Below are 9,341 nucleotides of genomic sequence, written 5' to 3'. Positions count from 1 at the left end.
ATTCACTGCATCTCAGAAGTCTTGATTGGAACAGCTACGTGTGGTCTCACTCCCTACATCCTGGATTTGAGAACAAATTCTGTAAAGGAGCTGGAGTTAGGAGCAGTCATGCAAAGGTGGACACTTAGCTTGGACTTGGTTATTGCTGGCCTGCTTTGGAATAAGTGTCAGACATATGGTTTAGCTAAAAATAAATTAACTCATGTGATCCAAGAACTTTATTGATGCAGCAGGCACTTCACTTTACATTAAACCAACCCAGAGTCCAACCAAGGCCTTCTCTCCCATGTACAAACCCACCATTCCAACACCCCCTTCTCCCACCACCAGCTGCAGGATCTGGCTGGCCTGGACACAGCTACCTCAGAACTAAGCAGGACAGGGGATCGTGTATCACCACACCTGGATAAAGCAGCATCTGAAACACCTGTTCACTTACAGTAATAGGAGGCAGGACTGTGCCTTCCCTCTGCCTGTTAAAGAAGGGAGCGGGAGAATGTCGTGGCTCCTGGATGTGATAGTCGGAATATGCAGGAATACCTTTACTCTTCCCCCACCTTTAAGGTTAAAAGCATTCCAAGAGGAGGTTACTGTAGGATTTCAGTAGATTGTAATCTCTATAGATGGACCAGTGTTGTTTCAGCTCATTCCTTCTGAGTCCAAACCTGACCGTCGTCTCTGTCCAAGTTAACAGTCTTTAAACAGTCTTTCTTGCTGTAAGAACTCTTACTATGGAGCCCAGTCCTCCTACTGCCAGTGCCTGTGGGAAAGGAGAGAGGTTACAGAGTCACTGCATCCCACACAGAACAAACATTTGAGTGTTTAGCCACGGAAAATGTCATTCTCCAAAATCTAACCATCTTTTGGATCTCAAGGACACCAGTGCTGCACATCACTGAAGCAGAACGTCTCACCCGCCGTGTCCCTGAGTGGGAGAGGAGGAGGAAGGGCTCATTTCAGTTTAATTTGTGTCTCTCAGTGTAAATGACATTTCCTTCTGAAGTCTAGAAGATGGAGGTGATTATGAAAAAATAAATATTAAAGCTGACTGCTGAAAATGGGGTGTTTACTTTGCAGCTACAATTCCAACAGAGCCCAGGGGTATCACGGTGTATGGAACCAGAGCAGGGATGAGCAGTATGAGACAGGGGAACAGATGACTGGATGAATGCAAAGCACCCCCTCAGAGCAGAACCTGCAGGTGCTGCAGGCACATAAATGTTCTGAGCTGCCAGACCCGCCACAGCCCTTTTCCAGAGGACAGACTGGTACTACCACCGAGCTGACTCCGCTCTGAGCAAGCCACACGTCCTACTAGTAGCACCACATGAGAACACAAGGCTGTAAACCCTGCCCAGCCTACTCAGCCCTGCCTTGCTCCTTTCACAACGGAGAGGATGAGCTGCCTTACGTGTGCCCACACGCTCTGAGCACCGTCACTGCTCCCGTCAGGGCGTGTTGTGTCACCTCCCACGCCGGGAGCACCCACCCACAGTTACCTGAAAATACCCCGGTGGAAACAACAGGGAAAAAAGAAAAGAACAAAAAGCAAGCAGAAACATGTTCTTTGCTGTCCTGAGAAATCCCCTCCTCCCTTGTCAAGGCTCTGCAAAGCTGGTGGCAGCTGCCAATAGCTGGAGTCACACTACACCAGCTCTGCATTTACCACCACGGGAAAAAGCCCTGCACCTTGTGAAATGACACCGTGTTTGCAGCAGCTGCCCTGCCCAGGGAGGGCATTCCCAGGGATCAGTTTTCCTGGGAGGAGCACTGATACCCTGGGCTGCAGCTAAAACCCCTGCAGTGGGGAAGAGTTCACTTGGATTCCTGCCCAGGGGCAGTGGCACCCAGCAGCTGCTCCTGGGATGTGCCTCAACCTGGAATGTGCCCCATCCCACCACAGAGAGGGAAGAAGGTCCCACAGTCAGCTGCTGAACACATCCCACGTTCCCCATCTCACATTCCAAAGAAACAGAAGAGGCCCACTCTGGACCCCAATGGAATCTTTTTGGAGACCTCAAAAGCCTCTCCTGGGCAAACCAAACGGTTTTGCTAAATGCTGTGACTCAGACAATGAAAACTATCAGATCTGAGGCAGGCTGGGCCCCCCGGGCCGAACACTCACTGCAGAGGCAGCTGCTGCAGCTGCTCCATCCATCCAGACACATCCCCACTCCCTCCCTTCTCCTCTGGAGCCGCTGCAGGCGTCGGGCGCCGAAGGCAGCGCGGGGCCTCCTCCAGCACACACTGCCCTGTGCCCGTGGCCAAGGGCAGGGTTTAAATACAGGCAAAGGCTTTGTGAGTCCAGGCTCAGAGACTAAAGATAAAAGGAAACACTGTGCTCCTCAGGGATGAGGCCCTGCCTGCACCTGATTCTCTGGCAGGGGCCCTCCCAAAACCACTGACCAGGGGCCTGCGAGTGTGACTGAGCCAAGAGTGCCCTGAACACCTACCTTTTCGTGCCACTGAAGTAATATTGCACTGCTGTTTTCTGCTGGCTTTTCAAATCCTTTATAAATGTACTTCATTAACAAGTCAACACCATTTCTGTCTAAGGAATTCACCGCTTGTTCTATTTCACTGCTTTTAAAAGATGTGAGGACTTTAAGCATCGTTCCCTGGGCCTGCTCCTGAGAAGACAGGGAAAGGAAAGGAATGTGAGAACCACAAGAGCTGGGAGCAATTCCAAGACTCGTGTTTGAGAAGGGGTAGCCACGTTCCAGGCTAGGCTATTTCTGTAGGTGATCAGTTGAGCAGTCCTGGGGTTAAAGGAGGAGGAAGGGGAGAACGCCCGGGCGTCACCCGTGTGAAGACACAGCCCGTCACCGCGGCAGCTCATCAAGCACCGCGGGAGCTGATCAGCCCTCCGGGGTGACACCGTCACCTCCCAGCTCCCGACCCCCCGGCCCCGTTACCTTCATCGCCTGGTTCCTGGTGTTGCCGGGGTTGCTGCGGATGGCGGTGTGGAAGGCTCGGAGCGCCTCCCCTGTGCGGGGGGTCAAGGACTCAAACCCTCGGTACGGGGCAGAGCCACGGCCGCGGGGGTCGCTCGGGGGGCCGGGCCGGGCCCGGGCGCGCTCCCGCCCCGCACGGGTGCTCGTGGCCGGTCCCCGCCTCCGCCCCCCGGGGCTCCCCGGGACCCCCGGCCCCCCGTCCCAAAGGATATTGCCTGAGCAGCGCCTCCACCTCGGGGCTCGCATCGGGCTCGGCCGCCGCCGCCTCCTCGGGCTCCTCCACGAAGCGGTTCTCGTCGTACTGGTCGATGTCGAGGCGGCGGAAGCGGGAGGAGAGGGTGCTCCGCGCCATCCCCGCCCGGGACGGGCACCGGGGCCGGACGGGCTCGGGGAGCAGGAACAGGAACAGCATCATCGCGGCCCCGGCGGAAGCGGAACCCGCGCTCCGCCCCGGCGGGCAGGGACGGGGCAGCGGGGCAGGGACGGGGGCGGCACCGACGCGCGGCTTTATTAATGACACAAAAGAGCCTGGAAAAAATCCGAACGATGACTTTAATGTACAAATCCCGTCGCTGCAGCAGGTTCGCGGGTTTAACCGGAATCCCGAGGAAAACGGAACAGACCGGGAACGGGGAACAGCCCTTCGACCGCTTTATTGGGATCCACGTAACACTCGGACAAGGCCCCGGCACGGGCAGCCCCGGCCCCGCCGCACGCCGGGCACGGACTTTGCTGCTGAAATTTCTTAAAACTTACCAAAACAAAAAGCTGAACAAGAGACGGGCCCGAGCAGCTCCTGGAGCGCGGGGTTAAAGGAATCAGTTCATCTAACCCAGGACTACATGCAGTAGTACAAATTTCAAGGACATATTACAAATACTCTGAAATTAATCTAGGGGAGGGGGAAAAAAAACTTGCTACAGACACCATAATACACAATAAATTTAGATAATTTAAAAATAAAAAAGGCAAGAGGCAGCATTTCAGCAGCAAAGTGCTCAATAAAAAGTATATTGTAAAGGGGCAGGACAGGGAGAGGAGAGAGCAGGCGGGCGAGGGCTCAGAGGAAGTAGGGCGTGGTTGTCCGGGGAGGAATGACACGCTCTGAATCTGGAACTGCACGGAATAACTTTGGTTCTCTTGTATTTACATCTTTGAAGACCATGATGGAGGCGATGTTCCCGCAGCGGTAGCAGTAGTTGGGTGCTGACCATACCGTGACCAGCTTCTCATCAAACATGAACTTGTAGCCTTCGTGGACGAGCTGGTGTGCTCTGCAGATCAGCTTCAGGTTGTTGATGTGGACAAACTGCAAGGGAAGGGGGGAGGTCAGTGTGCCCTGAGCCGCCCTGCCCACGCAGGGTCCTGCTCCAGCCCTGGCACAGCAGAGAACAGCACAGCACTTGGAGACCTGAGCAGTGAGGAAACCTGGGCTGTGAGGAACACCATGCAATCTGGGCAGCAGCCACAATGCCAGGGCTGTGCCGTCCCCAGGCTCGATCCTTCCTGAACATGCTGTGCCAGGGCAGAGCCTGGCAAGGCCAGCGTGACAGAGCCCTGAAGAGTCTATTCACTGCTCTCCAAAGAAACAAAATTAACTCAAGAATTGTTACAAAAAATGGTATTTTTCTGTTAAATCCTTCGGAAAGCATTCCACACAAAGCCCAGGGGTGCACCAGTGAGCCTCACCACATTACACTTTTCAAAAGCAAGGTCAGTGTTAGCACACCTGACAGTTGTTTTTGTGCTTTTAGGTTCAAATGGCTCATTTTTTCCAGCTCGTGCAGGCAAAGCTTCCCCACCAGCAGGACCTGCTGTCAGAGGTGTGACAGGGGAGCTCATGGCCTGGCAGTGCCTTGGTCCACTCCAACCCCCCTGGGCTCTGCAGGCACCTCCCCAGCACAGTTACCTCGTTGGTGACCTTGGCCCCGAAGAGCCACCCTGCCCCACGGGGGCTGATAGCCCACGTGTCCACGTCCTCGGGGTCCGACCACACCAGGTCACAGAAGGCGCCTTTGTGGGGGATCTCCTGGTTCCGCTCGATGGTCCGGATCTGATCCAGGGTCTTGATGTCTGGGGAGAGGCCGCCGTGCACGCACAGGATCTGCTCGTCTATCAACTGCAGGGAAACCACCCGTGTACAGGCACTCAGCACTCGCCCAGCCCAGCCCCGGGCAGGCCCCAGCCCCACAGCTCCCCCCAGACCCTCTGCTCCCCATTCCCAGGTGGTGTCTGCACTTACAGCTGCGATGGTGAGCATGTCAAACACTTTGGTGCAGTATCTCCAGGCATTGGCGTTCCCGTATTTGGTTTGGCACTCGTCTGTGAGAGAGAATGTGGGATTTCATGGATCAGAGAGGCAGAGCAAACACTGAGAGCACAACTTGTGAACTCAGTGTGTCACAGGAGCCCCACACTGGGTCCTGCTGCTGGACAGGACCAGCACCAGGAGGGGCTGAGATCTGCCTCTGACTCAGTCTCTGTCTCTAAAATTGAATGTGGCACCAAAAACCGAACAGCAACCCTGCATGCCAGAGGGCAGAGCAACGAGATGTGCCTTAAACACATTCCAAACACAGCCACAGCCACATGAACGAATGAGAACACCCGAGTTCACTGAGCCCCGTCCCCCCAGCAGAGCCATGGGCACTCACAGGGCTGTCAGGGCAGAGGTGCCCCAGGCATGGGCACTCACCATAGAACCCGTACACCTGGGTGATCTGCCTGCTCTCGTGGTTGCCCCTCAGCAGCGTGATGCGGTCGGGCCACTTCGCCTTGAGAGCCAGCAGGTACGTGAAGGTCTCCAGGCTGTAATAGCCCCGATCTACAAAGTCCCCCTGGGGGCAGAGACACCGTACATGGAGCAGCAGTCCCACAGCAGAGCACACAGGGACACAGCCCCCCGAGCGCTGCAGGGAGCCAGGATGTGCTGGGTGCCTGGGACCGGCTCTGTGGGCACAGGCAGTGCCGGGTGTGACCCCGGCCCCGGCACGGCGGGAGCTGCGCCGGTCCCGCTGCTCCGGCGGCACAACCCCCGGGTGGGGTCCGGGACCCCGCCGAGCCCCACGGGCAGGGCCGGCCCGCCGCACGTACCATGAAGATGTAGTTGGTGTCGGGGACCTGCCCACCGGTCCGGAACAGCTCGCACAGGTCATAGAACTGCGGGGGGAGACACGCGTGAGGGGGCACCGCACCGGCCCGGCGCTGCACCGGGGGCGGCCCGGCCCGGCGTTACCTGCCCGTGGATGTCCCCGCAGACGGTGACGGGCGTGGAGACGGGCTGGACGTTGGACTCCTCCAGCAGCAGGTCACACACATAGTCACAGAGGCGCTGCAGGAGCGAGCGGGGCAGGGTCGGGGTCAGCGCCGGTACCGCCGGCCCCGCCCACCCCGTCCCGCCCGGGTCGGCCTGGGCCGGCCCGGCCCCTTGGCCGCGGGCGCACCTTGAGGTCGTTCTCGGGCAGGTACTTGCAGAGCCGCGCGATCTCCACGTACTTGTCCAGGTCCAGCGGCGCCATCTTGGCTCGGGGCTCGGGCCGGAAGCGGGGCCGCCACTTCCGGCCAGCGGCGCGCGCCGCCGGCGCAAGCGGAAGCACGGGGCACTTCCGGCGGCACTTCCGGGCCGGGAGCGGCGATGGCGCCGCGGGCGCTGCTGGAGCTGCCGCCGGGGGGGCGGCCCCAGGCCGGGCGGTGGTGAGCGGGACAGCGGGGACGGGACAGCGGGGGGACCCGGGCCGGGCGGTGGTGAGCGGAACAGCAGGACGGGGAGGGGGACAGCTGTGGGACCCGGGCCGAACGGTGGTGAGCGGGACAGCGGGGACGGGAGCATGGATAGCGCGGGGGCCCCGCGGCCCGGCCCGGCCCTGTGTGAGCGCCGCCGTCGCCCCGCAGGTACCGGCTGAGCCCGCTCGGGGAGCGGCCCCGCGCCCGGGTGGGACTCGGCTGCCTCGCCTTGCCCGGCCGCGTCCTCCTGCTGGGCGGCGCCGATCCCGCCGGCGCCTTCGCGGACGCGCATTTCGTGGAGCTGGGTGAGGGCCGGGGCTGGGCAGGGGGCGGGCGGGGCGCCTCGGGGCCCCGGGCCCGATCCGACCCCTCTCCCCGCCCGCAGCCCCGCTCCGCTGGGTCCCCGCCGGCTGGCGCGGGCTGCGGCCGCGCTACGAGCACGCCACGTTCCTGCCCGGCCCCGGCCCCCCGCGCCTCTGGGTGTTCGGTGGCGCCCACCCCGCCGGGAACCGCAGCTGCGTCCAGGTGCTGGACCCCGGTGAGTGCCCGGGAGCGGGGCGGGGGAGCGAGGCCGGGCGTTCCCTTTCCCGTTGTTCCGTTAATCCAATGTCTCAAGCAGAAACAGGCACGTGGGAGAGCCCCGCGGTGAAGGGATCGCCGCCGCAGCCCCGCACATTCCACACGTCCTCGGCCGCCGTCGGGGCCCGGCTGTTCGTGTTCGGAGGCGGGCACAGGGGCGCGGAGCCGGTGCGGGACCAGCGGCTGCACGTGTTCGACACAGGTACCTGTGCCGGGCCCCGCCGGGGTCTGAGCCTCACCGGGCGGCTGCTCCCTCTGCTGACGGACTCTGGCCCGCTTCAGGCGCTGGGAATTCAGACGCTGCTCCAGGCACTTCCTCGGGAAGCCTTGGTGGGGCTTTGGGGTCTCTGATCTGTGGAGCTTCCAGAGTTTCCTTCCTGATACATCTGTGCTCACGTTTTTAGCCACCCTGACCTGGTCCCAGCCAGACACTCGTGGTGACCCCCCCTCCCCTCGCCATGGCCACGCCGTGGTTGCAGTTGGGACCAAGCTCTTCATCCACGGGGGTTTGGCTGGAGATGTTTTTTACAACGACCTGTTCTGCATCGACACAAGTGAGTGTGGGTACCTTGTGGGATGTGCTTAGACTTTGGGGGACCTTGCTCTTCAAAAATACCGGCTCTCAAATGCCTGAAATATCCCTCTCTGTTTAAATCAGCAGAGCTGGTGGGGTTTGTGTAATGCACAGCCATGGGTGTGTTCTCTTCCTGCACCAGGTGACATGAGGTGGGTGAAGGTCCCGGCCACTGGTGACGTCCCCGGGGGACGAGCATCCCACTCCTCGGCAGCGTTCAGGGAGCACGTGTACATTTTTGGTGGGATAGGCCCAGAAGGGACCCTGGATACCACGTACAAGTATCACACAGGTAGGGGCTGCTCTCAGCCAGTGCCAGCTGGGGAGCACGGTACCTGCCCAGGCCCTGGGCCTTCCCCTGGGGTCACACTGCAGGACTAAACGCTCGAGGCTGTGGTAATGAACAGTGTCACTGTCCCCATATGTGACAGCTGAAGCTGTGACTGTGTCTTTGCACTGCAGGGAGGCAGCAGTGGACGCTCCTGCAGTTTGAGTCCCCCATGCCTGCTGGGAGGCTGGACCACGCCATGTGTGTCATTCCCTGGCAGGCTGGGACACAGGGGGACAGGGGAGCCACCACAGCTGGGACAGAGGCACCTGTGCCAGCAGGGGACAGTGCTGGGCCCCTCCAGCAGGGCCAGAGCAGCACTGAAGACACGGTTGTGCATCTGCTGTTGGTGTTTGGGGGGATGGACACGCAGGGGCAGCTGCATGGGGACTGCCTGGTCACCCTCCTCGAGTAGTGGGGCTGTGCCCCCACAGCACCAGCATTTCCTACAGCTGGAGAGTCCCCTGGGGTTGATTTTGCCCCCAGACACCCCTGAGGGACAGGGGCTCTGCCTGCACAGGGTCTTGCTGGCTGAGGCCTTTCAACCCCAGGCCAGGGAACTTGCCAAGGGCCAGTGGCTTTAAGGCACTACTGGAGCTGGCACTACAAAAGCTCCCTCTGGACTCAGTTCAATGTCTTATCTAATCCCATGGATGGGATAAGGATCACAGTTAAAATAAAAAGACAAAATTCCAATTAGATTTTTTTTATAAGGTGTAGACTACTTTTCAGTCTTCAGAAAACTGGTCTGTTTCATGTGAGACTTTAATAAAGCTCTTGAGAAGTTTTAATACTGCAAGAAAGTGTGCTTGTAGTTAAGCCAACCTCCCCCCTCACTACTGCAGGTCAAGGGTTCTGATGGATAACCTCTGGATAACTCCCTCCCCCAGCTCAAGGAAAGCTGCCCCTTTGGCAGTTACTCAGGCTGGATTCCCCCTTCCTTATCAGGATGTTACATCATACAACTGCAGTGAGGGCAAAGTCCACCAGCTCCCTTCAGAAACAGGGAGTCCCAGCTCAGTCCAGCTCAACAGATGCCCAACTCCTGCTTTCAAACCTCCCAACTCTTTTCCTTTCCAGCTTTATCCACTCTAAACTCAGGGCTGTGCAGGAAGACTCACCCCCAGGTACAGCTGCTCCCCTTTCCATGATCCCATGAGTGGTACCTTGAGGGGTGAGCTGC

At 59.2% G+C, this 9,341-nt stretch overlaps 3 protein-coding genes across 4 annotated transcripts; 1 reads left to right on the top strand and 2 right to left on the bottom strand.

Annotated features, from left to right (window-relative positions):
- Window positions 1-203: 203 nt before the first annotated feature.
- Window positions 204-3,372, bottom strand: ARPC5L (actin related protein 2/3 complex subunit 5 like). The gene is made up of 4 exons (XM_064676546.1): window positions 3,167-3,372; window positions 2,916-2,988; window positions 2,454-2,630; window positions 204-760 (listed from the first exon to the last, which is right to left on the bottom strand). Exons 1-4 carry the CDS (start codon window positions 3,367-3,369, stop codon window positions 698-700), a joined length of 516 nt encoding a protein of 171 aa, XP_064532616.1. The 5' UTR covers window positions 3,370-3,372; the 3' UTR covers window positions 204-697.
- Window positions 3,373-3,487: 115 nt separating this feature from the next.
- PPP6C (protein phosphatase 6 catalytic subunit) lies at window positions 3,488-6,542 on the bottom strand. Its single transcript, XM_064676545.1, has 7 exons — window positions 6,398-6,542; window positions 6,190-6,285; window positions 6,048-6,113; window positions 5,650-5,791; window positions 5,197-5,276; window positions 4,864-5,073; window positions 3,488-4,263 (listed from the first exon to the last, which is right to left on the bottom strand). The coding sequence occupies exons 1-7, from the start codon at window positions 6,470-6,472 to the stop codon at window positions 4,015-4,017; spliced, it is 918 nt and encodes a 305-aa protein (XP_064532615.1). The 5' UTR covers window positions 6,473-6,542; the 3' UTR covers window positions 3,488-4,014.
- On the top strand, window positions 6,542-8,949 carry RABEPK (Rab9 effector protein with kelch motifs). 2 transcript variants are annotated; one of them, XM_064676544.1, is made up of 7 exons: window positions 6,542-6,647; window positions 6,846-6,982; window positions 7,063-7,215; window positions 7,303-7,458; window positions 7,661-7,810; window positions 7,973-8,122; window positions 8,293-8,949. In XM_064676544.1, exons 1-7 carry the CDS (start codon window positions 6,589-6,591, stop codon window positions 8,571-8,573), a joined length of 1,086 nt encoding a protein of 361 aa, XP_064532614.1. In that variant the 5' UTR covers window positions 6,542-6,588; the 3' UTR covers window positions 8,574-8,949. The 2 variants fall into 2 exon arrangements, with proteins under 2 accessions (XP_064532614.1, XP_064532613.1); XM_064676543.1 differs by having other exon boundaries at window positions 7,297-7,458.
- The last annotated feature ends 392 nt before the right edge of the window (window positions 8,950-9,341 follow it).

The sequence above is a fragment of the Pseudopipra pipra genome, chromosome 20 (assembly GCF_036250125.1).
Source record: "Pseudopipra pipra isolate bDixPip1 chromosome 20, bDixPip1.hap1, whole genome shotgun sequence".
NCBI classification, from domain to species: domain Eukaryota; kingdom Metazoa; phylum Chordata; class Aves; order Passeriformes; family Pipridae; genus Pseudopipra; species Pseudopipra pipra.
This window is presented reverse-complemented; position numbering and strand designations above follow the sequence as displayed.